This window comes from Ammospiza caudacuta, chromosome 36 (genome assembly GCF_027887145.1).
Source record: "Ammospiza caudacuta isolate bAmmCau1 chromosome 36, bAmmCau1.pri, whole genome shotgun sequence".
NCBI classification, from domain to species: domain Eukaryota; kingdom Metazoa; phylum Chordata; class Aves; order Passeriformes; family Passerellidae; genus Ammospiza; species Ammospiza caudacuta.
The window spans coordinates 661055-688561 of record NC_080628.1 but is presented as its reverse complement, the minus strand read 5'-3'; the positions used below and the strand labels follow the sequence as shown (position 1 = coordinate 688561).

The following is a 27507-nucleotide window of genomic DNA, read 5'->3' as shown; positions in this document are numbered from 1 at the left end:
AACACTCTTTGGGGTTTCCCCGTTTTTCTCCCGCCCTAAACCCACCCTCCACCCTTCCCGCGCCCCTTTGGTCATTCCCACCTCCCTCCACCAACCCCAGCCCCGCCCAGGAACAAATTTTGGGGTCACCCCGCGAACGTTGGGGTCGCCTCACGGATTTTGGGGCGTCCCCAGGATGACCTGACCCACAAACTGGCCGACATCGTCAAGATCAACAACCAGCTGCGGCGCAACGAGCAGAACGGGGCGGCCGCGCACGTCATCGCCGAGGACGTCAAACTGCTGCAGTTCCACGTGGCCACCATGGTGGACAACGAGCTGCCCGGCCTGCCCCGGGTACGGCAGGGGTCACAGGGCGGTTTGGGGGTCACTGGGAGGTTTTGGGGGGTCACAGGGCGGTTTGGGGGTCACTGGGAGGTTTTGGGGGGTCACTGAGGAGTTTTGGGGGGTCGCTGAGGGGTTTTGGTGTGACACAAGGTGAGGGACATGCAGGTGGTGGCCCCATGTCAAGTGGCTCCAGGTCCACGTGGCCCCCAAGGAGCTGCCCAAGGTCCAGGAGAGTCTGGGGGGGTCACTGAGGGGTTTTGGGGGGTCACAAAGTGGTTTTGGGGATCACTGAAGAATTTTGGGGTGTCCCAGACGGGACAGAGAGGGGACAAACAGGGACAGAGCCCAAAGTCCCAGCAGGACCTGGGGACATTCCCAGGGTGATCCATTCATGTCCCCTGGTGGGTTCTGGATTTTTGGGGTGATTTTTGGGATGATTTCTGGGATGATTTTGGGATGGATTTTGGGATGATTTCTGGGGTGATTTTGGGATGAATTTTGGGATGATTTTTGGGATGATTTCTGGGGTGATTTTGGGATGAATTTTGGGATGATTTTTGGGATGATTTTGGGGTGAATTTTGGGATGATTTCTGGGGTGATTTTTGGATGATTTTTGGGGTGATTTTGGGATGAATTTTGGGATGATTTTTGGGATGAATTTTGGGATGATTTTTGGGGTGATTTTTGGGGTTCTGACCCCCCAGTTTCTCTACCCCAGGCCATGCAGAAGTCGGGGCGCCCCCTCAAGTCGCTGAAGCAGCGGCTGAAGGGGAAGGAGGGTCGGGTTCGGGGCAACCTCATGGGCAAACGCGTCGACTTCTCGGCCCGCACGGTCATCACGCCCGACCCCAACCTGGCCATCGACCAGGTGGGCGTCCCGCGCTCCATCGCGGCCAACATGACCTTCGCCGAGATCGTCACGCCCTTCAACATCGACAGGTGGGCATTTATGGGGCACTTATGGGGTTTGGGATGGATTTGGGATGGATTTATGGAGGTTTGGGATGGATTTATGGGGTTTGGAATGGATTTATGGAGGTTTGGGAGGGTTTGGTGTTGCTGTTTCCTCACTTCGTTGGCACCGTGACCTTTGCCGAGATCGTCGCCCCCTTCATCATTGACAGGTGGGGATTGATGGAGGTTTGGGGTGGAGTTATGGGGTTTATAGGGGATTTGGGATGGAGTTATGGAGGTTTTGGGTGGAGTTACGGAGATTTGGGATGGAGTTACGGAGATTTGGGATGGATTTATGGAGATTTGGGATGGATTTATGGAGGTTTGGGATGGATTTATGGAGGTTTGGGATGGAGTTATGGGGTTTATAAGGGATTTGGGGTGGAGTTATGGAGGTTTGGGGTGGAGTCAAGGAGATTTGGGGTGGAGTTGTGGAGGTTTGGGGTGGGAGTCTTCTGCTCCATTGATGCCACCATGACCTTCGCCGAGATTGTCACCCCGTTCAACGTTGACAGGTGGGATTGGGGATGGATTTATGGGGTTTGTAGGGGATTTGGGATGGATTTATGGGGTTTCGGCACGGGTATCTCCTGTTCCATCACCGTAATCTTTGGTGACGTTGTCACCTTCAACAGCGCCTGGAGGAGTTTGGGGAGGATCTGGGCGACTTTGGGGCAGATTTTCGGGTGTTTGAGGTGGTGTGTGGTGTGGTTGGAGGAGTCAGGGAGATTTAAGGGTTAAATTAAAGGGATTTTGAGGCTTTTTGGGGGATTTTAGGACAAATGTGGGGTGGTTTTGGGATGATTTGGGACCATTCAGGGAACTTTGGGGTGGTTTTGGGGTCACTGTGGAGTTTGGAGTGGTTATGGGGGGGAGGATTAGGGTTATTTTAAAGAGATCCGAGTAATCCAAATCCAGCCCAAACCACCCCAAACCCCTTTAACCCTCACTGCTCCTTCTCCAGCTGACCCTGAGAGTTGTGGGGTGACTCCCAGAGCCCCAAAATCCCCTAAATTGACCCCAAACCCCTCAGGCTGCAGGAGCTGGTGCGCAGGGGGAACAGTCAGTACCCGGGGGCCAAGTACATCATCAGGGACAACGGGGACAGGATCGACCTGCGCTTCCACCCCAAGCCCAGCGACCTGCACCTGCAGATCGGCTACAAGGTCAGCACCCCAAAAACCCCAAACCCCCAAATCTGGGGGACACCAAAAACCCCAAACCCAGTGACCCCAAAAACCCCAAACCCAGCGACCTGCACCTGCAGATCAGATACAAGGTCAGCACCCCAAAAACCCCAAACCCCCAAACCCAGCAACCCCAAAAACCCCAAAAACCCCAAACCCAGCGACCCCAAAACCCCACGCGCAGCGACCTGCACCTGCAGATCGGCTACAAGGTCAGCACCCCAAAAACCCCAAACCCAGTGACCCCAAAAACCCCAAACCCAGCGACCTGCACCTGCAGATCGGATACAAGGTCAGCACCCCAAAACCCCAAATCTGGGGGGCACCAAAAACCCCAAATGTGAGTGACACCAAAAACCCCAAACCCAGTGACCCCCAAAACCCCAAACCCAGCGACCCCAAAACCCCACGCGCAGCGACCTGCACCTGCAGATCGGATACAAGGTCAGCACCCCAAAAACCCCAAAACCCCAAATCTGGGGGGCACCAAAAACCCCAAACCCAGCGACCCCAAAAACCCCAAACCCAGCGACCTGCACCTGCAGATCGGATACAAGGTCAGCACCCCAAAAACCCCAAAACCCCAAATCTGGGGGGCACCAAAAACCCCAAACCCAGCGACCCCAAAAACCCCAAACCCAGTGACCCCAAAAACCCAAACCCAGCGACCTGCACCTGCAGATCGGATACAAGGTCAGCACCCAAAAACCCAAATGTGGGGGACACAAAAAACCCCAAATCTGGGAGGGAACCAAAAACTCCAAATGTGGGGGACACCAAAAACCCCAAATCCGGACAGGGACTCCAGATCTGGTCAGGGACCCCAAAAACTGCAGTGGGATCCCAAAAATTTGAGGGACTCCAAAAACGGTGTGAAACCCACAGCTGTGGGGGGATTGTTGGTTTTAGGATTCAGAGCTCTGGATTTGGGGTTCAAGCCTTGATTTTGGGGTTCCCAATTTTAGATTTGGGGTTCAGTCCATCATTTTGGGGTTTGCCACCACCAGGGAGTGAATTTCACCCCAAACCCTTTGTTCTCCTCACTCTGACCCCACAGTTTTGGGGGAAAGATGCCGTTTTTTGGGGTGTCCCCCGTTTTTGGGGTGTCCCCTTGTTTTTGGGGTGTCCCCCTGACTTTTGGGGGTGTTTGGGGACAGGTGGAACGTCACATGTGCGACGGGGACATCGTCATCTTCAACCGACAGCCCACCCTGCACAAGATGTCCATGATGGGCCACAGGGTCAGGATCCTGCCCTGGTCCACCTTCCGGCTGAACCTCAGGTAAGACACCCCAAAAACCCCCAAAATCACCCCAAAAATAACCCCAAAAATAACCCCAAATCCTGCCCTGGTCCACTTTCCATCTGAACCTGAGGTAAAACAGCCCCAAAACCCCAAAAATAACCCTAAAATAACCCCAAAATTAACCCTGAAAACCCCAAATCCTGCCCTGGTCCACCTTCCGGCTGAACCTCAGGTAGAACACCCCAAAATTAACCCCAAAATCACCCCAAAAATCACCCAAAATTAACCCAAATCCTGCCCTGGGCCACCTTCCGGCTGAACCTCAGGTAGAACACCCCAAAAACTCAGAAATTCACCCCAAAATTAACCCTAAAATTAACCCCAAATGCTGCCCTGGTCCACCTTGTGTGGTGAGATGAATCCATCCCTGGTGTGTCCCCAATGTCCCCGTGATGTCCCCAGTGTCTCCATGATGTCCCCTCAGTGTCACCACACCCTACAACACCAATTTCAATGGCGACGAGATGAACCTGCCCCGTGTCCCCATGATGTCCCCAATGTCCCAGAGATCCCAGATGTCCCAATGTCTCCATGATGTCCCCTCAGCGTCACCATGCCTTACAACGCGATGAGATGAACCTGCACCACGTCCCCACAATGTCCCCAATGTCCCAGTGTCCCCACAATGTCCCTTTGGTGTCCCCTCAGCGTCACCACGCCGCACAACGCCGACTTTGACGGCGACGAGATGAACCTGCCCCATGTCCCCAATGTCTCTGATGTCCCTTTGGTGTCCCCCCAGCGTCCCCACGCCGCACAACGCCGATTTCGACGGCGACGAGATGAACCCGCCCCATGTCCCCACAATGTCCCCGTGATGTCCCTTTGGTGTCCCCCCAGCGTCCCCACGCCGCACAACGCTGATTTCGACGGCGACGAGATGAACCCGCCCCATGTCCCCACAATGTCCCCAGTGTCCCAGAGATCCCAGATGTCCCCAATATCTGTGATGTCCCCGATGCCCCTTTGGCGTCCCCACGCCGTACAACGCCGATTTCGACGGTGACGAGATGAACCCGCCCCGTGTCCCTGCCGTGACCCCAATGTCTCAGATGTCCCCACAGTGTCCCCGTGATGTCCCTTTGGTGTCCCCCCAGCGTCACCACGCCTCACAACGCCGATTTCGACGGTGACGAGATGAACCTGCCCCATGTCCCCAATGTCTCTGATGTCCCTTTGGTGTCCCCCCAGTGTCACCACGCCCTACAACGCCGACTTTGACGGCGACGAGATGAACCTGCACCTGCCGCAGTCGCTGGAGACGCGGGCGGAGATCCAGGAGCTGGCCATGGTGCCCAGGATGATCGTCACCCCCCAGAGCAACCGGCCCGTCATGGGCATCGTGCAGGACACGCTGACGGCCGTGCGCAAGTTCACCAAGAGGGACGTCTTCCTCGAGAGGGTCCGTGTGAGGGCATCTCGGGGGGTTTGGGGTCATTTATGGTGGTTTTGGGGTGGTTTGAGGGGTTTTAGGGCAGGTGTTTGAGGTGGGACATGTTGATGGCCATGTGCAGGTGCACCAAGAGGGACGTCTTCCTCGAGAGGGTCCGTGTGAGGGCATCTCGGGGGGGTTTGGGGTCATCTCGGGGGGGTTTGGGGTCATGTTTGGGGTTTGAGGAGGATTTGGGGTGGTTTGAGGTCATTGATGGTGGTTTTGGGGTGATACCAAGAGGTTTAGAGGGTTTCATTTAGGACACACTGAGGGTCATGGACAACTTCTCCAAGAGGGACATCTTCCTCGAGAGGGTCCGTGTGGGGGCACCTTGGGGTCATCTTGGAGGTTTTGGGGTCATCTTGGGTGGTTTGAGGTCATTGATGGTGGTTTTGGGGTGATACCAAGAGGTTTGCAGGGTTTCGTTTAGGACGCATCGATGTCCACGTGCAAGTTCACCAAGAGGGACGTCTTCCTCCAGAGGGTCTGGTTTGGAGGAATTTTGGGGACTTTTAGGTCATTTTTAGAATGTTTTGGGTTCTCCATGGATTCTTCTGGGTTGGTGACATCTTTGGGATGTCCCTCAGAGCAAGGTGATGTTCCTGTCCATGTGGGACATGGATTTTGGGACATCTTTGAGGTGTTTTGGGTTCTCCATGGGTTCTCCTGGACTGATGACATTTTTGAGGTGTCCCTCAGGGCGAGGTGATTAACCTGCTGATGTTCTGTCCACGTAGGACAGGGATTTTGAAAGAATTTGGATATCTTTGAGGTGTTTTGGGTTCTCCATGGGTTCTCCATGGGTTCTCCTTGATTGATGAGATCTTTGAGGTATTTTGGGTTCTCCATGGGTTCTCCATGGGTTCTCCATGGGTTCTCCTGGATTGATGAGATCTTTGAGGTATTTTGGGTTCTCCATGGGTTTCTCCTGGGTTGGTGACATCTTTGAGATGTCCCTCAGGGCGAGGTGATGTTCCTGTCCATGTAGGACATGGATTTTGGGGGAATTGGGACATCTTTGAGGTGTTTTGGGTTCTCCATGGGTTCTCCTTGGGTTCTCCTGGATTGGTGAGATCTTTGAGGTGTTTTGGGTTCTCCATGGGTTCTCCTGGGTTGGTGACATCTCTGGGGTGTCCCTCAGGGCGAGGTGATGAACCTGCTGATGTTCCTGTCCACGTGGGACGGCAAGGTGCCCCAGCCGGCCATCCTGAAGCCGCGGCCGCTGTGGACAGGGAAGCAGATCTTCTCGCTCATCATCCCTGGTCACATCAACTGCATCCGCACGCACAGCACGCACCCCGACGACGAGGACAGCGGCCCCTACAAGCACATCTCGCCCGGGGACACCAAGGTGGGGCTGGAGCAGCTCCAGGGGGCTTGGGGGGGTGGGAAGGTCACCTGAGGGGGTGTGGTGGGATCTGAGGGGGCTTTGGTGAGGTTTGAGGGGGCTTTGGTGGGATCTCAGGGGCTTTGGTGGGATCTGAGATAGTTTTGGTGGGCTCTGAGGGAATTTGGGGTGGTTTGATGGGGTTTTGGTGGGATCTGAGGGGTCTTTGGTGGCATCTGAGGAGGCTTTGGTGGGATCTAAAGGAGTTTGAGGTGGCCTAAGGGGCTTTGGTGGGATCTGAGAGGGCTTTGGGGTAGTTTGATGGGGTTTTGGTGGGATCTGAGATAGTTTTGGTGGGATCTGAGGGGGTTTTGGTGGGATCTGAGGAGGCTTTGATTGGTTTGATGGGGCTTTGGTGGGATCTGACAGAGCTTTGATGGGATCTGAGGGAGCTTTGGTGGGATCTCAGGGGGTTTGGTGGGATCTGAGGGGTCTTTGGTTGGTTTGATGGATTTTGGTGGGATCTGAGAGAGCTTTGGTTGCTTTGATGGGGTTTTGGTGGCATCTTATGGGGCTTTAGTTGGTTTGATGGGGCTTTGGTGGGATCTCAGGAGGCTTTGGTGGAACCTGAGGGAATTTTAGGTGATCTGAGGGGCTTTGGTGGGACCTGAGGGGCTTTGGTTGGTTTGATGGGGCTTTGGTGGGATCTCAGGGGCTTTGGTTGGTTTGATGGGGCTTTGGTGGGATCTCAGGGGGCTTTGGTGGGATCTGAAGGACTTTTGGTGGATCTTTGCAGCCTCTGAGCTGCCCTGGGGTGGTTTTTGGGGTGCTCCAGGTGCATTTTGGGGTTTTTTGGGACCTTTGAGGTCCTGACCCACCCTTGGACCTCCGCAGGTGATCGTGGAGAACGGGGAGCTCATCATGGGCATCCTCTGCAAGAAGTCCCTGGGGACCTCGGCCGGGTCCCTGGTGCACATCTCCTACCTGGAGATGGGACACGACACCACGAGGCTCTTCTACAGCAACATCCAGACGGTCATCAACAACTGGCTGCTCATCGAGGGTCAGCGTGGTCCTGGGGACCTTCTGGGGGCATCTCGGGGGGGTTCGGTCACCTGGGGACCTTCTCAGATCCCACCTTGGTGGAGCCATGGAGCTCTTGGACCCCATTCTTGAGGTCCTGGTGGTTCTTGGTCTCCAATTTTGGAGACTAGGGGGGCTGGGGACCTTCTTGGTGGCATCTCATGAGCGTTTGGTCACCTGGGGACCTTCTCAGATCCCAGCTTGGTGGAGCCCTGAGTCCCAGATGTCCTCTCCAGGTCACACCATCGGCATTGGAGACTCCATCGCTGATGCCAAGACCTACCAGGACATCCAGAACACCATCAAGAAAGCCAAGCAGGACGTGATCGAGGTGGGGCTTGGAGGAGCTCAGGGGGGTTTGGTTGGTTCCTGAAGGATCTCAGAGGGTTTGGAGCAGTTCCTGGAGGATCTCAGAGGGTCTGGAGCAGTTCCTGGAGGATCTCAGCAGGTTCTGGGTGGTTCCTGCAGGATCTCAGCAGGTTCTGGGTGGTTCCTGCAGGTTCTGGGTGGTTCCTGCAGGATCTCAGCAGGTTCTGGGTGGTTCTTGCAGGATCTCAGGGGTTTGATTGGTTCCTGGAGGATCTCAGCAGGTTCTGGGTGGTTCCTGCAGGATCTCAGCAGGTTCCTGGAGGATCTCAGCAGGTTCTGGGTGGTTCCTGCAGGATCTCAGCAGGTTCTGGGTGGTTCCTGCAGGATCTCATGAGGTTCTGGGTGGTTCCTGGAGGATCTCAGCAGGTTCTGGGTGGTTCCTGGAGGATCTCATGAGGTTCTGGGTGGTTCCTGGAGGATCTCAGCAGGTTCCTGCTGCTTCCTTTGGATTTTTTTGGCTTTTCTGAACTTCTCAGCTGCTTTTGCCCACCAGGACAATCCAGACCACCCCAGTGACCGTTCTGGGGTGGCTTTTGTCATCTCCAGGTGATTGAGAAGGCGCACAACAACGAGCTGGAGCCCACGCCGGGGAACACCCTGCGCCAGACCTTCGAGAACCAGGTCAACCGGATCCTCAACGACGCGCGCGACAAGACCGGCTCCTCGGCCCAGAAGTCCCTGTCCGAGTACAACAACTTCAAGTCCATGGTGGTCTCGGGGGCCAAGGGCTCCAAGATCAACATCTCCCAGGTTTGGAGGGTCCAGAAGGTCTTGGGGAGCTCCTGGGTGGGGTTTGGGGTTGTTCTTGGAGGGTCTCGGGGGGTTTGGAGCAGTTCCTGGAGCATCTCAGAGGGTTTGTGGTGGTTCCAGGTGGATCTCAGGTTCCTCCAGTATCTCAGGGGGTTCCTGGAGGATCTCTGGGGGTTCCTGGAGGTTCCTGGAGGATCTCAGGGGGTTCAGGGAGGATCTCAGGGGGGTTCCTGGAGGATCTCAGGGGGGTTCCTGGAGGATCTCAGGGGGTCCCTGGAGGATCTCATGGGGTTCCTGGAGGATCTCAGGAGGTTCCTGCAGGATCTCAGGGGGTTCCTGTAGGATCTCAAGGGGTTCCTGGAGGGTCTCATGGACTTTTGAGCGCTTCCTTTGGAGGTGTTTTGGCTTCTCCTCCTTGCCGCCCTCGCGGTCCCCACCGCGGTGGTGGGGCAGCAGAAGGTGGAGGGCGAGCGGGTCCTGCCGTCCACAGGTGATGGCGGTGGTGGGGCAGCAGAAGGTGACTGTGGTGGTGGGGCAGCAGAAGGCAGAGGACACACAGGTCCCTCTGTCCCCAGGTGATCGCGGTGGTGGGGCAGCAGAACGTGGAGGGCACACAGGTCCCATGTTCTCCATGTGGTGGTGGTGGGGCAGCAGAAGGTGACCATGGTGGTGGTGGGGCAGCAGAAGGCAGAGGACACACAGGTCCCGCTGTCCGCAGGTGATCGCGGTGGTGGGGCAGCAGAACGTGGAGGGCAAGCGGATCCCGTTCGGCTTCAAGCACCGCACGCTGCCGCACTTCATCAAGGACGACTACGGCCCCGAGAGCCGCGGCTTCGTGGAGAACTCGTACCTGGCCGGGCTCACGCCCACCGAGTTCTTCTTCCACGCCATGGGCGGCCGCGAGGGGCTCATCGACACGGCCGTCAAAACCGCCGAGACCGGTGAGGGCACCGGGGTGGGCACCGGGATGGGCACCGGTCAGTGCCACCGGGGTGGGCATCAGGGTGGGCACCGGTCAGTGCCACCGGGGTGGGCATCAGGGTGGGCACCGGTCAGTGCCACCGGGGTGGGCACCGGTCAGTGCCACCGGGGGGGCACCGGGAGGGCACCGGTCAGTGCCACCGGGGTGGGCATCAGGGTGGGCACCGGTCAGTGCCACCGGGATGGGCACCGGTCAGTGCCACCGGGGGGTGGGCACCAGGATGGGCACCGGTCAGTGCCACCGGGGGGCACCGGGGAGGGCACCGGTCAGTGCCACCGGGGTGGGCACCGGTCAGTGCCACCGGGGTGGGCACCGGGATGGGTACCGGTCAGTGCCACCGGCGGGTGGGCACCGGGGAGGGCACCGGTCACTGCCACCGGGGGGCACCGGGGAGGGCACCGGTCACTGCCACCAGCATGGTCACCATGGGGTGGGCACCGGTCAGTGCCACCGGGATGGTCACCATGGGGTGGGCACCGGTCAGTGCCACCAGGGTGTCACTAGGATGGTCACCGGTCAGTGCCACTGGGGGGGACACCAGGGGGGTGGGCACCAGTCAGTGCCACCAGGATGGTCATCTTGGGGTGGGCACCGGTCAGTGCCACCGGGGGGGGCATCAGGGTGGTCACCGGTCAGTGCCACCGGGGTGTCACTGGTCAGTGCCACTGGGGGGGGCACCGGTCAGTGCCATCGGGGTGTGGGCATCTTGGGGTGGGCACCGGGATGGGCACCAGTCAGTGCCACCAGGGTGCCACCGGGATGGTCACCATGGGGTGGTCACCGGTCAGTGCCACCGGGGTGTCACCGGTCAGTGCCACCGGGGTGGGCACCAGGGTGGTCACCGGTCAGTGCCACCGGGGTGTCACCGGTCAGTGCCACCGGGGTGGGCACCGTGGGGGAAGGAGGTCAAAATGCCACCCCGGGGGGTTGAGGACGTTGGAATGGTGAGGGGAGCAAAGCCTCCTGAGATGGCTCCTGGAACTCCAAACCCTCCTCAGATGCCTCCTGGGTACCTCAAGGAATCCAAACCCTCCCCAGATGCCTCCTGGGGACCTCCAGGATCCCCAAACCCTCCTTAGACGCCTCCTGGAGATCCCAACCCTCCCCAGATGCCTCCAAACCCATCTCAGATTCCTCCAGGATCCCCAAACCCTTCCCAGATGCCCCCTGGACACTCCCAACCCCACCCCAGATGTCTCCAGGATCCCTAAACCCATCCCAGATGCCTCCAAACCCTCCCCAGATACCTCCTGGAGATCCCCAAGAACCCCCAGCCGTCTCCTGACCCGTGCCACCCCTCAGGGTACATCCAGCGGCGGCTGATCAAGTCCATGGAGTCGGTGATGGTCAAGTACGACGCCACGGTGAGGAACTCCATCAACCAGGTGGTGCAGCTGCGCTACGGCGAGGACGGGCTGGCCGGGGAGAGCGTCGAGTTCCAGAACCTGGCCACGCTCAAACCCTCCAACAAGGCCTTCGAGAAGAAGTGAGGACCAGGGGGGGACAATGGGGCAGGGTGGGGTCAGTGACCACGGTTGGGGTCTTCAGAAGAGTTGGGGACATCTTGAGGTGTTCAGACTTGGGTTGGGGACATCTTGGGGTCTTCAGAGGGGTTGGGGACATCTTGAGATGTTCAGACTTGGGTTGGGGACACTTTGAGGTCTTCAAAAGGCACGAGGACGTCTTGGGGTCTTCAAGCGGTTCATTCCAAAAGTTGGGAACATCTTGAGATGTTCAGATTTGGGTTGGGGACATTTTGGGGTCTTCAGATGGGACTTGGGGACATCTTGGGCTCTTCAAGTGGCTCCTCCCAAGGTTTCAGACCCATCTTGGGGTCCTCAAGTGTTCCAGAACCTGGCCACGCTCAAACCCTCCAACAAGGCCTTTGAGAAGAAGTGAGGACCAGGGTGGGACAGTGGGGCAGGGTGGGGTCAGTGACCACGGTTGGGGTCTTCAGAGGAGTTGGGGACATCTTGGGGTCTTCAAAAGACCTGGAGATGTCTTGAGGTCTTCAAGTGGTTCATTCCAAAAGTTGTGGGGACATCTCGAGGTTTTCAGATTTGGGTTGGGGACATTTTGGGGTCTTCAAAGGAGGTGGGGACATCTTGGGGTCTTCACGTGGTTCATTCCAAGGTTTCAGACCCATCTTGAGGTCCCCAAGTGGCTCCTTCCAGAGATGTCCTCGAGGTGTCTCCAGGATGTCCCTGAGGTGTTCCCAGGTGTCCCCAAAGTGTCCCCAGGATGTCTCTGAGATGTCCTCGAGGTGTCCTCAGGCTGTCCCCAGGGTGTCCCCGAGGTGTCCCCATGTCCCCAAGGTATCCCCTTGTCCCCCAGGTGTCCTTGAGGTGTCCCCAGGATGTCCCCGAGGTGTCCCCAGATGTCCCCAAGATGCCCCAAGGTGTCCCCAAAGTGTCCCCGTGTCCCCAGGGTGTCCCTGAGGTGTCCCCAGGGTGTCCCTGAGGTGTCCCCAGGGTGTCCCCTCAATGTCCCCAGGTTCAAGTTTGACTACACCAACGAGCGGGCGCTGCGCCGGACGCTGCAGGAGGAGCTGGTCAAGGACATCCTGTCCAACGCCCACATCCAGAACGAGCTGGAGCGCGAGTTCGACCGCATGCGCGAGGACAGGGAGGTCCTCAGGGTCATCTTCCCCACCGGGGACAGCAAGGTGACACCAAAACCCCGTCCAGATACCCCAAAACCCACCTGAGATCCACCAAAACCCCACTGAGATACACCAAAACCCGCTCCAGAAACGCCTGGGGCACACCAAAACCCACCTGAGATCCATCAAAACCCCATTGATGTCCTTCAAAACCCAACTGAGATACCCCAAAATCCACTCAGATTCCACCTTTTGGGGTGCATGGAGGTCCTCAGGGTCATCTTCCCCACCGGGGACAGCAAGGTGACACCAAAACCCCATTGAGATACCCCAAAACCCCATTGAGATACCCCAAAACCCCATCGAGATACCCCAAAACCCCATTGAGATAGCACAAAATCCAACCAAGATCCACCAGAACCCCACTGAGATCCTCCAAAACCCCACTGAGACACCCCAAAACCCCATCGAGATACCCCAAAACCCAACCAAGATGCCCCATTTTGGGTTCTTCCCCCGTTTTAAGGTTCTCCCCCCATTTTTGGGATTCTCCCCCCGTTTTTGGGGTTCTTTTCCCATTTTTGGGGTCCCTTTCTCCATTTTTGGGGTCCCTTTCTCCATTTTTGGGGTCCCTGTCTCCATTTTTGGGGTCCTTTTCCCATTTTGGTGTCCCTGTCCCACTTTGGTGTCCATGTCCCATTCTGGGGTCCTTGTCCCATTCTGGGGTCCCTTTCTCCATTTTTGGGGTCCCTGTCCCATTTTGGGGTCCCTGTCCCATTTTTGGGGTCCCTTTCTCCATTGTTGGTGTCCCTGTCCCACTTTGGTGTCCCTGTCCCACTTTGGTGTCCCTGTCCCACTTTGGTGTCCCTGTCCCATTTTGGTGTCCCTGTCCCATTTTTGGGGTCCCTGTCCCACTTTGGGGTCCCTGTCCCATTGTTGGGGTCCCTTTCTCCATTTTTGGGGTCCCTTTCTCCATATTTGGTGTCCCTGTCCCATTTTTGGGGTCTCTTTCTCCAATTTTGGGGTCCCTGTCTCCATTTTTGGGGTCCCTTTCTCCATTGTTGGTGTCCCTGTCCCACTTTGGTGTCCCTGTCCCACTTTGGTGTCCCTGTCCCATTTTTGGTGTCCCTGTCCCATTTTTGGGGTCCCTTTCTCCATTTTTGGTGTCCCTGTCCCACTCTGGTGTCCCTGTCCCTCAGGTGGTGCTCCCCTGTAACCTGCTCCGCATGATCTGGAACGCGCAGAAGATTTTCCACATCAACTCCCGGCTGCCCTCGGACCTGCACCCGGTCAAGGTGGTCGAGGGTGAGTGGGGCCTGGGCTGGGGTCCTTCAGGAACGTTCTGGGGGTCCTTGAGTCCCTCAGGAACGTTCTGGAGATCCCTGAGTCCCTCAGGAAGCTGTGATGGGTTTGGGGTCCCTCAAGAAGGTTTTTGAGGTCCTTCAGTCCCTCAGGAAGGTTCTGGAGCTCCTTGAGTCCATCAGGAAGCTGTGATGGGTTTGGAGATGTTTTGGAAGGTTCTGGAGATCTTTGAGTCCCTCAGGAAGGTTCCTGAGATCCTTGAATCCCTCAGAAAGCTCTGATAAGTTTGGAGAGATGCTCGGGAAGGTTCTAGAGGTCTTTGGGTCCTTCAGGAAGCTCTGATGGGTTTGGAGATGTTCTGGAAGGTTCTGGAGGTTCTTTGGTACCTCAGAAAGCTATGATGGGTTTAGAGATGCTCTGGAAGGTTCTGGAGTTCCTTAGGTCCTTCAGGAAGCTGTGACGGCTTTGGAGATGCTCTGGAATGTTCTGGAGATCCTTGAGTCCCTCAGGAAGGTTCTGGAGGTTCTTGAGTCCCTCAGGAAGCTGTGATGGGTTTGGCGTCCCTCAGGAATATTCTGGAGGTTCTTTAGTCCCTCAGGAAGCTGTGATGGGTTTGCAGATGTTCTGGAAGGTTCCTCAGGAAGCTGTGATGGGTCCGGAGATGTTCTGGAAGGCTCTGGCCGCCCTCAGCCCCCCCAGTGACCAGGTTGTCCCCGCAGGGGTGAAGGAGCTGAGCCGCAAGCTGGTGATCGTCAACGGGGAGGACCCTCTGAGCCGGCAGGCGCAGGAGAACGCGACGCTGCTCTTCAACATCCACCTGCGCTCCACGCTCTGCAGCCGCCGCATGGTGGAGGAGTTCCGGCTCAGCGGGGAGGCCTTCGACTGGCTGCTGGGCGAGATCGAGTCCAAGTTCAACCAGGCCATCGTGAGTGGGGCTTTGGGGGGTTTGGGGTCATTTTGGGGGGTTTCGGGTGGGTTTGGGGTCAGGGTTTGGGTTTGGGGCTAGTGTTTGATGGTTTGGGGTCAGGGTTTGGGGTTTGGGGTCATCTTTGGGGGGGTTTGGGGTCAGGGTTTGGGGTGCCTTCGTCTGGCTGCTGGGGGAGATCGAGTCCAAGTTCAACCAGGCCATCGTGAGTGGGGGTTTGGGGGGTTTGGGGTCATTTTGGGGGGATTTGGGTGGGTTTGGGGCCAGTGTTTGATGGTTTGGGGTCAGGGTTTGGGGTTTGGGGTCAGTTTTTGGGGTGCCTTCGTCTGGCTGCTGGGGGAAGTCGAGTCCAAGTTCAACCAGGCCATCGTGAGTGGGGGTTTGGGGGGTTTGGGGTCATTTTGGGGGGTTTGGGGTCATTTTGGGAGGTTTCAGGTGGGTTTGGGGTCTGGGTTTGATGGTTTGGGGTCAGGGTTTGTGGTTTGGGGTCAGGGTTTGGGGGGTTTGGGGTCAGGGTTTGGGGTGCCTTCGTCTGGCTGCTGGGGGAAGTCAAGTCCAAGTTCAACCAGGCCATCGTGAGTGGGGGTTTGGGGTCATTTTGGGGGGATTTGGGTGGGTTTGGGGTCAGGGTTTGGGGTCATCTTTGGGGGGTTTGGGGTCAGGGTTTGGGGTTTGGGGTCAGGGTTTGGGGTGCCTTCGTCTGGCTGCTGGGCGAGATCGAGTCCAAGTTCAACCAGGCCATCGTGAGTGGGGCTTTGGGGGGTTTGGGGTCATTTTGGGGGGATTTGGGGTCATCTTTGGGGTTTGATGACCTCACTGTGCCACTCTGCTGTCCCCACGTCCCCTCAGGCCCACTCTGGTGACGTGGTTTGGGGTCACTGTGCACAGTTTAAGGTCACTGTGGGGTTTGGGGTGACTCTGGATGGTTTGGTGACACTGCTGTCCCCTCAGGCCCACCCTGGTGAGATGGTTTGGGGTCACTGTGGGGTTTGGTGACGTTGTCCTGTCCCCGTGTCCCCTCAGGCCCACCCCAGGGAGATGGTGGGCGCGCTGTGGACAGTGTGGGGTCCCTCTGGATGGTTTGGTGACACTGTGGGTGGTTTGGTGACACTGTGGGTGGTTTGGTGACACTCTGTTTGTCCTCTCAGGCGCACCCTGGTGAGATGGTTTGGGTCACTCTGGATGGTTTGAGGTCATTGTGGGGTTTGGTGACATTGTCCTGTCCCCTCAGGCGCACCCTGGGGAGATGGTGGGCGCGCTGTGAACGGTTTAGGGTCCCTCTGGACGGTTTGGTGACACTGTGGGTGGTTTGGTGACACTGTGGACGGTTTGGTGACACTGTGGACGGTTTGGTGACGCTCTGTTTGTCCCCTCAGGCGCACCCTGGTGAGATGGTGGGCGCGCTGGCCGCGCAGTCGCTGGGCGAGCCGGCCACGCAGATGACCCTCAACACGTTCCACTACGCCGGCGTGTCGGCCAAGAACGTCACGCTGGGCGTGCCGCGCCTCAAGGAGCTCATCAACATCTCCAAGAAGCCCAAGACGCCGTCGCTGACCGTGTTCCTGCTGGGCCAGAGCGCCCGCGACGCCGAGCGCGCCAAGGTGGCACCGGGGACGCGCTGGGGACACGCTGGGGACAGCACATGGGGTGGGATGGGGGTGGTGGCTGTCCCCAGTGTCCCCTGACTGTCCCCAATGTCCCTGTGTCCCCTCCATGTCCCCTGACTGTCCCCATGACATCCTGTGCCGCCTGGAGCACACCACACCCAATGTCCCCAATGTCCCCAATGTCCCCAATGTCCTCTTACTGTCCCCAATGTCCCCATGTCCCCTGACTGTCCCTGATGTCCCCAATGTCCCTCTGTCCCCAATGTCCCCTGACTGTCCCCAATGTCCCCAGGACATCCTGTGCCGCCTGGAGCATACCACAGCCTATGTCCCCAATGTCCCCTGACTGTCCCCAATGTCCCCAGTGTCCCTCTGTCCCCATGTCCCCTGACTGTCCCCAGTGTCCCCAGGACATCCTGTGCCACCTGGAGCGCACCACAGCCAATGTCCCCAATGTCCCCTGACTGTCCCCAGGACATCCTGTGCCGCCTGGAGCACACCACACCCAATGTCCCCATGTCCCCTGACTGTGTTTAATGTCCCAATGTCCCCGTGTCCCCAGGACATCCTGTGCCGCCTGGAGCGCACCACAGCCAATGTCCCCATGTCCCTCTGTCCCCAATGTCCCCTGGCTGTCCCTGATGTCCCCGATGTCCCTCTGTCCCCAGCGTCCCCTGACTGTCCCCAATGTCCCCTGGCTGTCCCTGATGTCCCCAATGTCCCTCTGTCCCCATGTCCCCTGACTGTCCCCAATGTCCCTCTGTCCCCAGCGTCCCCTGACTGTCCCCAATGTCCCCAGTGTCCCTCTGTCCCCATGTCCCCAATGTCCCCAATGTCCCTCTGTCCCCAGCGTCCCCTGACTGTCCCCGTGTCCCCAGGACATCCTGTGCCGCCTGGAGCACACCACACCCAATGTCCCCAATGTCCCCTGGCTGTCCCCAGTGTTCCTCTGTCCCCAGTGTCCCTCTGTCCCCATGTCCCCTGACTGTCCCCAATGTCCCCAATGTCCCCGTGTCCCCAGGACATCCTGTGCCACCTGGAGCGCACCACACCCAATGTCCCCAATGTCCCCTGACTGTCCCCAATGTCTCTGTGTCCCCTCCATGTCTCCAATGTCCCCTGACTGTCCCCGTGTCCCCAGGACATCCTGTGCCGCCTGGAGCACACCACACCCAATGTCCCCATGTCCCCTGACTGTGTTTAATGTCCCAATGTCCCCGTGTCCCCAGGACATCCTGTGCTGCCTGGAGCACACCACAGCCAATGTCCCCAATGTCCCTCTGTCCCCAGGACATCCTGTGCCGCCTGGAGCACACCACGCTGCGCAAGGTGACGGCCAACACCGCCATCTACTACGACCCCAACCCGCAGAGCACGGTGGTGGCCGAGGACCAGGAGTGGGTCAACGTCTACTACGAGATGCCCGACTTCGACGTCAGCCGCATCTCGCCGTGGCTGCTGCGCGTCGAGCTCGACCGCAAGCACATGACCGACCGCAAGCTGACCATGGAGCAGATCGCCGAGAAGATCAACGCCGGTGGGCGGGCAGGACACGGGGTCTGGGGGGACCTGAGGGGGTTTGAGGGCATCTGAGGAGCTTTTGGGGAGTTCTGAGGGGGTTTGGAGGGTCTTTGGGAGACCTGGAGGGGGTTTGGGGTGATTTGGAGGAGGTTTGTGGGCATCTGAGGAGCTTTTTGGGGCTTCTCAGGGGGTTTGGGGGACCTGGAGGGAGTTTGAGGCGACTTGGAGGAGGTTTGAGGGTGATTGAGGAGGCTTTGGAGTGTTCTGAGGGTGCTCAGGGGATCTGGAGGGGGTTTGAGGTGACTTGGAGGAGGTTTGAGGGCATCTGAGGAGCTTCTGAGGGACCTGGAGGGCTTTGGGGTGACCTGGATGAGGTTTGAGGGTGTCTGAGGAGCTTTTGGGGGTTTCTGAGGGGGTTTGGGGTGACCTGGATGAGGTTTGAGGACATCTGAGGAGGGTTTTAGGGGTTCTGAGGGGGTTTGGAGGACTTGGAGGGGGTTTGAGGTGACTTGGTTGAGTTCTGAGGGCGTCTCAGGAGCTTTTGGAGGGTTTTGAGTGACCCTTGAAGGCATCTGAGAGCTCTTCAGGGAGCTCTGTGTGAGCCTGGAGGAGCTTTGGGATGATCTGGAGGAGCTTTGGTGGTTCCTGGCCGATCCTTGAGGTCCCCCTGGGTGCCGTCACCTCGGGGGTGACCCTGTCCCCACGCCGTGTCCCCTGCCAGGCTTCGGTGACGACCTCAACTGCATCTTCAACGACGACAACGCCGAGAAGCTGGTGCTGCGCATCCGCATCATGAACAGCGACGAGAACAAGATGCAGGAGGTGGGCGGGGACCCGGGGACACCTCGGGGGACACCTGGCGTGGCCTGGGCCTCACCCGTGTCCCACCGTGTCCCCAGGAGGAGGAGGTGGTGGACAAGATGGACGACGACGTCTTCCTGCGCTGCATCGAGTCCAACATGCTGACGGACATGACGCTGCAGGGCATCGAGCAGATCAGCAAGGTGGGGACACCTGGGGGGGCTTGGGGACACCTGGAGGGGCTTGGGGACATCTAGGAGGGCTTGTGGACATCTGGAGGGGTCCATGAACGGATGGGAGGTCTCCAGAGATACCATCAAGCAGATCAGCAAGGTGGGGACACCTGGGAGGGCTTGGGGACACCTCGAGGGGCTTGGAACCACCTGGAGGGGTCCATGAAGGGATAGGAGGTCACCAGAGATACCATGGTGACCTTCAGGAGATTCCAGAAGACCTTTAGAAGGTCCAGGATGGTCCGTGGTGGCACCTGAAAAAGTATTTGGGTACCACCAGGTGCTCTGAGGGTTTGAGATCTCCAGGTGGATCTTGAGGAGCATCAGGAGCTCTCCATGGAGAATTTAGGTGGTTCTAAGAGACCTTTAGGAGATCTGGGACACCGATGGTGACACCGTGGTGACACCTGCTGTCCCCCCCGGCCAGGTGTACATGCACCTGCCGCAGACGGACAACAAGAAGAAGATCATCATCACCGAGGACGGCGAGTTCAAGGCTCTCCAGGAGTGGATCCTGGAGACCGACGGCGTCAGCCTGATGCGGGTGCTGAGCGAGAAGGACGTGGACCCCGTGCGCACCACGTCCAACGACATCGTGGAGATCTTCACCGTGAGTCACTGGGGACACCTGGGGGTGTCAGGGACACACCTGGGGGCTCATGGAGATCTTCACCATGAGTCTCCTGGGCTGGGGTTTGAGGGACATCATGGTCCTCATGGTGCATGATCTCCAAAAACATCGTGGAGATCTTCACCGTGAGTCTCCTGGGCTGGGGTTTGAGGGACATCATGGTCCTCATGGTGCACAATCTCCAATGACGTTGTGGAGATCTTCACCGTGAGTCACCTGGGACAGGGACACAGCTGGGCTGGGATTTGAGGGACATCTGGGTCCTCATGGTGGAGATCTTCTCCAGGAGTCACCTGGGACAGGGACTCCTGGGTTGGGATTTGAGGGTCGTCATGGTCCTCATGGTGGATGATCTCTAATGACATCATGGAGATCTCCACCGTAAGTCACCTGGGGACACCTGGGCTGGGGTTTGAGGAACATCATGGTCCTCATGGTGGAGATCTTCACCGTGAGTCACCTGGGCTGGGACACACCTGCGTCCCCAGGCTAATGGGATTCCCACCCTCTGGATTTTGGGATTTCCCATCCCCTGGATTTGGGATTCCCCACCCCTTCTGGATTTTGGCATTTGTAGATCCCTGCGTTTGAGAATTCCCACCCCCTGGATCTGGGGATTCCCACCCGCTGGATTTTGGGAATTCCAAAAGCTGTGGATCTCAGGATTTCCGACCCCTCGGATTTGGGGATTCCCACCCTGAATTTTGGTGTTTTGGGGTCCCCGCAGGTTCTGGGCATCGAGGCGGTGCGCAAGGCGCTGGAGCGGGAGCTCTACCACGTCATCTCCTTCGACGGCTCCTACGTCAACTACCGGCACCTGGCGCTGCTGTGCGACACCATGACCTCCAGGGGACACCTGATGGCCATCACCCGGCACGGCGTCAACCGCCAGGACACCGGGCCGCTCATGAAGTGCTCCTTCGAGGAGACGGTGCGGGGACAGCGGGGACAATGGGGACAATGGGGGCAGTGGGGACAGTGGGGACAGTGGGGTGGGAATGGAGATTTGGGAACGGCCAGGACACCGGGCCGCTCATGAAGTGCTCCTTCGAGGAGACGGTGCGGGGACAATGGGGACAGTGGGGACAATGGGGTGGTAATGGAGATTTGGGAACGGCCAGGACACCGGGCCGCTCATGAAGTGCTCCTTCGAGGAGATGGTGAGGGGACAACGGGGACAGCAGGGACAGTGGGGACAACGGGGTTTGGGAACCACCTGGACACCGGGCCGCTCATAAATTGCTCCTTCAAGGAGATGGTGAGGGGACAGCAGGGACAATGGGGACAGTGGGGTTTGGGAACCGCCAGGACACCGGGCCGCTCATGAAGTGCTCCTTCGAGGGGACAATGGGGACAGCAGGGACAATGGGGACAGCAGGGACAATAGGGACAGCAGGGACAATGGGGACAGTGGGGACAGCGGGGACAATGGGGACAGTGGGGTGGGAATGGAGATTTGGGAATGGCCAGGACACCGGGCCGCTCATGAAGTGCTCCTTCGAGGGGACAGCAGGGACAACGGGGACAGTAGGGACAATGGGGACAGTGGGGACAATGGGGACAGTGGGGACAATGGGGACAGTGGGGTGGGAATGGAGATTTGAGAACCGCCAGGACACCGGGCCGCTCATGAAGTGCTCCTTCGAGGAGATGGAGCGGGGACAATGGGGACAATGGGGACAGCGGGGTTTGGGAACAGGATTTGGGTTTGGGAATGGGGATTGGGGTTTGGGAACCGCCAGGACACCGGGCCGCTCATAAATTGCTCCTTCAAGGAGATGGTGAGGGGACAATGGGGACAACGGGGACAGTGGGGAATGGGAATTGGGTATGGGGTTTGGGAAGGCGGTTTGGGGTGAGAATGGGGTTTGGCAATGGGAATTGGAGTGGGAATGGGGTTTGGGAATTGAGAATGGGGTTTAGGAATGGGGGATTGGGGTGGGAACAGGGTTTGGGAATGGAGATTGGGGTGGGAACGGAGTGGGAACAGGAGTTGGGGTAGGAATAGGGATGGGAATGTGAATTGGGGTGGGAATGTGGTAGGAATGGGGTTTGGGTGCTGGGAACGGGAGTTTCTGTGAACATTTTCCACGATTTGGGGTTCAAGAATCACAGTTAACGATTGAAGCTGATTTCGGGGCGTCCCCTCACTCAGGTCGACGTCCTGATGGAGGCGGCCGCCCACGGGGAGAGCGACCCCATGAAGGGCGTGTCCGAGAACATCATGCTGGGCCAGCTGGCCCCGGCCGGCACCGGCTGCTTCGACCTCCTGCTGGACGCCGAGAAGTGCAAGCACGGCATGGAGATCCCCAGCGCCCTGCCCGGGCTCGGCGTCGGCGGCCGTGAGTCCCCAAAAACCCTGGGGACACCCCAGAACCCTGGGGACACCCCCCGAGAAAACTGGGGCAACCCTGGGACAATTGGGACAGCCCCAGAACCCTGGGGACACCCCCCGAGAAAATTGGCACAACCCCGGGAAAGTGGGGACAACCCTGGGACAGTTGGGACAACCCCAAAACCCTGGGGACACCCCCCAATAAAATGGGGACCACCCCAGAACCCTGGGGACAGCCCCCAGGAAAGTGGGGACAACCCTGGGAAAATGGGGACAGCCTCAGAACCCTGGGGACACCCCCTGGGAAAATTGGGACAACCCCAGAAACCTGGAGACACCCCCAAAACCCTGGGGACAACCCTGGAACCCTGGGGACAACCCCTGGGAAAATGAGGACGACCCCAAAACCCTGGGGACAACACCAGAACCCTGGGGACAGCCACGGAACCCTGGGAACACCCCCTGGGAAAGTGGGGGCACCCCCAGAACCCTGGGGACAACCCCTGAGAAAATTGGAACAACCCTCAAGAAAATGGGGACAGCCCCAAAACCCTGGGGACACCTCCTGGGAAAATGGGGACAACCCCAGAACCCTGGGGACAACCCCAGGAAAGTGGGGACACCCCTTGGGTTGGTGGCCAGGTTCCTCCAGGAGCAGCTTGGGACAGCCCAGGGGTGGTGGCACCCCAAGGGTGGTGGCACCAAGATCTTCAAGGTCATGGTGGTCATTGGGCACTTGTGGGCAAGAGGGGACAGCCTCAGGTTTTGGGGTCCACCAGGACTGGATCCTACAAGGGTGGAGTTGGGGACACCTCTAGGGTGGTGACACAAAGACTGCTGATGTCACTGTGGCCACCACCGTGTCCCAGCCCTGGTCACCTGGTGTCCTTCAGATGTTGATGTCCCCCAGATTTTGGTGTCCCCCTAATGTTGCTGTTCCCATATTTTGCTATCCTCCCAATGTAGACGTCTCCAGATGTTGGTGTCCCCCCAGTGTTGGTGTCCCCCCAGTGTTGATGTCCCCATATTTTGCTGTCCCCATATTTTGGTGTCCCCCCAATGTTGATATCCCCCCAAAGTTGCTGTCCCCATATTTTGGTGTCCCCCCAATGTTGATGTCCCCATATTTTGGTGTCCCCCATATTTTGGTGTCCCCCCAATGTTGATGTCCCCATATTTTGGTGTCCCCCATATTTTGGTGTCCCCCCCATTTTTGGGGTGCCCCTGACCCCTTTCTCTCTCTCTCTCTCTCTCTCTCTCCCCACAGCCACCGGGATGTTCTTCGGCTCCGCCCCCAGCCCCATGGGGGGGATGTCCCCGGCCATGACCCCCTGGAACCAGGGGGCCACCCCGGCCTACGGAGCCTGGTCCCCCAGCGTGGGTGCGTGGGGCACTGGGGGGAACTGGGGGGAACTGGGTTAAAATGGGGGTCACTGGGATTGCAATGGGGAGAATATGGGGTGTCCTGGGTGCATTGGGGATGGTTTTGGGGTCCTGGGCCGGTTTTGGGTTCCCCCTGACCCCCATTTCTCCCCACAGGCAGCGGGATGACCCCGGGCGGGGCCGGGTTGTATTTGGGGGTGGATTTGGGGTCCTGGGCAGTATTTGGGAGTGGTTTTGGGGTCCTGGGCTGGTTTTGGGGTCCCCCTGACCCCCATTTCTCCCTACAGGCAGCGGGATGACCCCGGGCGGGGCCGGGTTGTATTTGGGGGTGGATTTGGGGTCCTGGGCTGTATTTGGGGCTGGTTTTGGGGTCCCCCTGACCCCCATTTCTCCCCACAGGCAGCGGGATGACCCCGGGCGGGGCCGGGTTCTCCCCCAGCGCCGCCTCCGACGCCTCCGGGTTCAGCCCCGGTTACTCCCCGGCCTGGTCACCAACACCCGGATCACCGGGGTCACCCGGGCCCTCCAGCCCCTACATCCCCTCCCCCGGTGAGTACAGCCCCAAAAACACCCCAAATACCCTGAAATAACCCAAAATACCCCGAAATAACCCCAAAATACCCTGAAATAACCCCAAATACACTGAAATAGCCCCAAAATACCCTTAAAATAACCCCAAATACCCATAAAATACCCTGTAACACCTAACAACAGCCAAAACACACTGAAACACCCCAAACACCCTGTAACACCCTAAAATACCCCTGAAATAACACAAAGACACATGAAACACCCTGTAACCTGTCACAACACCCCAAAACACATTGAAACATCCCAAAACACCCCGAAAATAACAGAAAATAACAGAAAACTCCCGGAGAGTACCCTGTGACTTGTAACAATATCCCAAACACCTTGTAACACCCTAAAACACCCTGAAATAACCTTAAATAATCCGAAACACCTGTAACCTGTAGCAACACCCCAAAATTCACTGAAACACCCCAAAATACCCCTAAAATAACAGAAAGTAACCCAAAACACGCAGAGAGTACCCTGTAACTTGTAACGATATCCTAAACACCCTAAAATAACCTCAAATAATCCAAAACCCCCGTAAAACACCCAGTAACCCCTGACAACACCTTGAAACACCCCAGAACAGCCCCATAACACCCGAACAACATCTCAAATGGACCCACAATATCCCAACACCACCCACAGCCCCACAACACCTGACCAACACCTCAAAGGGCCTCACAACCCTCCACAACACCCCAACCACCCCGTCCCAACACCCTCGTGACCCCCGTGTCCCCTCTCCGCAGGTGGCGCCATGTCCCCCAGCTACAGCCCGACGTCCCCCGCCTACGAGCCGCGGTCGCCGGGGGGCTACACCCCACAGAGCCCCAGCTACAGCCCCACGTCCCCCAGCTACAGCCCCACATCTCCCAGCTACAGCCCCACCTCGCCCAACTACAGCCCCACCTCGCCCAGCTACAGCCCCACCTCTCCCAGTTACAGCCCGACCTCGCCCAGTTACAGCCCGACCTCGCCCAGCTACAGCCCCACATCCCCGAGCTACAGCCCCACGTCCCCCAGTTACAGCCCCACCTCGCCCAGCTATAGCCCCACATCGCCCAGCTACAGCCCCACATCTCCCAGCTACAGCCCCACTTCTCCCAGTTACAGCCCGACCTCGCCGAGCTACAGCCCCACATCTCCCAGTTACAGCCCAACCTCCCCCAGCTACAGCCCGACCTCGCCCAGCTACAGCCCGACCTCGCCCAGCTACAGCCCCACCTCGCCCAACTACAGCCCCACCAGCCCCAACTACACCCCGACCTCTCCCAGTTACAGCCCCACCTCTCCCAGCTACAGCCCCACCAGCCCCAACTACACCCCGACCTCGCCCAACTACAGCCCCACCTCTCCCAGCTACAGCCCCACCTCCCCCAGTTACAGCCCCACCTCTCCCAGCTACAGCCCATCCAGCCCCCGCTACACCCCGCAGTCGCCCACCTACACCCCCAGCAGCCCCAGCTACAGCCCCAGCAGCCCCAGCTACAGCCCCACGTCCCCCAAGTACACCCCGACCAGCCCCAGCTACAGCCCCAGCTCCCCCGAGTACACCCCGACCTCGCCCAAGTACAGCCCGACCTCGCCCAAGTACAGCCCCACGTCCCCCAAGTACAGCCCCACCTCGCCCACCTACAGCCCCACCACGCCCAAGTACAGCCCCACGTCGCCCACCTACAGCCCCACTTCGCCCGTCTACACCCCGACGTCGCCCAAGTACAGCCCCACCTCGCCCACCTACAGCCCCACGTCGCCCAAGTACAGCCCGACGTCGCCCACCTACAGCCCCACGTCGCCCAAGGGCTCCACGTACAGCCCCACGTCCCCCGGCTACAGCCCCACGTCGCCCACATACAGCCTCACCAGCCCGGCCATCAGCCCCGACGACAGCGACGACGACAACTGAGGGCTCCGACTGTGGGCACGGGGGTGGCACAACCCAAAAACACCCCCAGATCCATGTGGGGATGGGGGTGGTACAACCCAAAAACACCCCCAGATCTGTGCGTGTGGGGACGGGGGTGGCACAACCCAAAAACACCCCCAGAATCCGTGTGGGGACGGGGATGGTACAGCCCAAAACACTCCGGAATCCGTGTGGGGACAAGGTTGTTGTTGTTCTCAAAAATCCCCACATGGATACAGGGTCGGGGTTGTTGTCACCCCAAAAACCCCACAGGCCATGGGGGTGACCCCCGGATCCATGTGGGGACATGGTTGTTGTCACACCCCAAAAACCCCACATGGATATGGGGTTGGGGTTGTCACCTCTTGAACCCTGAAATTCTGATGGGGTCGGAGTTGTCACCCCAAAAACCCCACATGGATACGGGGTCGGAGTTGTCACCCCCAAACCGCACAGGCCATGGGCGTGATCCCAACATTTATTTGGGGACAGGGTTGTGTCACCCCAAACCCCCAAATTCTGATGGGGATGGGGTTGTCACCCCAAAATCCCCACATGGATACAGGGATGGGATTGTTGTCACCCCCAAACCGCACAGGCCATGGGGGTGACCCCAGAATTGATTTGGGGCTGCGGCGGTTGTCACCCCCCAGACTCCCACATGGATACGGGGTCAGGATTGTTGTCACCCCAAAAACTCTCACATGGATATGGAGTCGGGGGTGTCAACCCCAAACCCCCAAATTCTGATGGGGACAGGGTTGTTGTCAACCCCAAACCCCACAGGCCGTGGGAGTGACCCCAAAATTGATTTGAGGACGGGGTTGTTGTCACCCAAAACCCCCACATGGATTTGGGGTTGGGGGTGTCACCCCCAAAACCCAAAAACCCAAAACTGGCTGTGGGGGTGACACACGAATTTCCATGAGAAAAGGGTTGTCACCCCAATAAAACCTCTACAGGTTGTGGGGGTGACCCCAATATCCAACGGTGACGGGATTGTCACCCCCAGATGGAAACGGGGTTGGGGTTGTCACCCACAAATCCTGAAATTCCAGTGTGGACAGGGCCGTTGTCACCCCCCGTTGTCACCCGGACTGTTGGGGTGACCCTGGAGTTAGGGTGACACCAAAGGATGGTGGTGGCCAAATTTGAGGTCACCCCTAAATTGGGGTCACCCCCAAAGTTGGAAACACCCTCAAGTTTGAGGGGGAACCCCTGAATTGAACTTTTGGGGGACCCCAAAGCTCAGAGGGGGCAACCCCCAAACTGTGGGGGACCCCTAAGCTGGGGAGGACCCCAAAATTGGGGAGAAAACCCAAAATTGGGGTGAAACCACTTAAATTGGGGTGTAACCTTTAAATTGAGGGGTTGAACCCTAAATTGGGGTGAAATCTCTAAATTGGGGTGAAATCTCTAAATTGAGGGGTTGGACCTTAAATTGGGGTGAAATCTCTAAATTGAGGGGTAGATCCCTAAATTGGGGTCAAACCCTAAAATTGGGGGGTTGATCCCCAAACCTTGAATTTGGGGTGACCCCCAATCCGAGGGTGCCCCCCCCAGTTTAGGGGTGACCCCCCCAGTTGGGGTGGGGGAGGGGCAGACGTGGGAGCCCCTCCCCCATTTTGGGTTTTTTTGGGGGGTTGTAATTTATGGGGTTCATTAATGAGGAGGGGGAGGGGGGTGGGGGAGGGGCGCTCGTTGGTGGCGGTTTTGGGGTTTGGGGGGGGGGTGTTCTTTGCCCCTCCCCCACCTCCCTTTGTTTTGCTGTTTTCACTTTCGGGGTTGTTGGGGGTGGGGGGGAAATGAATTTTGGGGAATTTCTGATTTTTGGGGGGAAGTTAATAAAAGTTTTACTGATTTTCATCTGCGGCTGTTTTTGGGGGAGGGGGGACACCCCAAAACTCCTCGTTTGGGGACAGCTGGGCACAGCTGGACAGCTGTGGTGGCCCTGGAGAGCTTG

General features: G+C 58.3%; 1 protein-coding gene across 1 annotated transcript in view; it reads left to right on the top strand.

The window, feature by feature from the left end:
* The window catches only part of POLR2A (RNA polymerase II subunit A), a 34578-nt gene extending 7365 nt beyond the window's left edge, over nucleotides 1-27213 (top strand). The window contains exons 6-29 of the mRNA XM_058822992.1: nucleotides 175-336; nucleotides 1048-1268; nucleotides 2317-2449; nucleotides 3628-3752; nucleotides 4968-5178; nucleotides 6350-6559; nucleotides 7430-7598; nucleotides 7855-7949; nucleotides 8534-8737; nucleotides 9456-9678; nucleotides 11022-11205; nucleotides 12213-12384; nucleotides 13521-13626; nucleotides 14343-14548; nucleotides 15925-16149; nucleotides 17446-17692; nucleotides 18398-18498; nucleotides 18576-18680; nucleotides 19138-19320; nucleotides 20069-20272; nucleotides 21497-21683; nucleotides 22944-23057; nucleotides 23459-23608; nucleotides 24388-27213. Coding sequence (XP_058678975.1) covers nucleotides 175-336; nucleotides 1048-1268; nucleotides 2317-2449; nucleotides 3628-3752; nucleotides 4968-5178; nucleotides 6350-6559; nucleotides 7430-7598; nucleotides 7855-7949; nucleotides 8534-8737; nucleotides 9456-9678; nucleotides 11022-11205; nucleotides 12213-12384; nucleotides 13521-13626; nucleotides 14343-14548; nucleotides 15925-16149; nucleotides 17446-17692; nucleotides 18398-18498; nucleotides 18576-18680; nucleotides 19138-19320; nucleotides 20069-20272; nucleotides 21497-21683; nucleotides 22944-23057; nucleotides 23459-23608; nucleotides 24388-25544 — 5094 coding nt within the window. The 3' untranslated portion in view covers nucleotides 25545-27213. The remainder of the gene's footprint in view (nucleotides 1-174; nucleotides 337-1047; nucleotides 1269-2316; nucleotides 2450-3627; nucleotides 3753-4967; nucleotides 5179-6349; nucleotides 6560-7429; nucleotides 7599-7854; nucleotides 7950-8533; nucleotides 8738-9455; nucleotides 9679-11021; nucleotides 11206-12212; nucleotides 12385-13520; nucleotides 13627-14342; nucleotides 14549-15924; nucleotides 16150-17445; nucleotides 17693-18397; nucleotides 18499-18575; nucleotides 18681-19137; nucleotides 19321-20068; nucleotides 20273-21496; nucleotides 21684-22943; nucleotides 23058-23458; nucleotides 23609-24387) is intronic.
* Nucleotides 27214-27507: the final 294 nt, after the last annotated feature.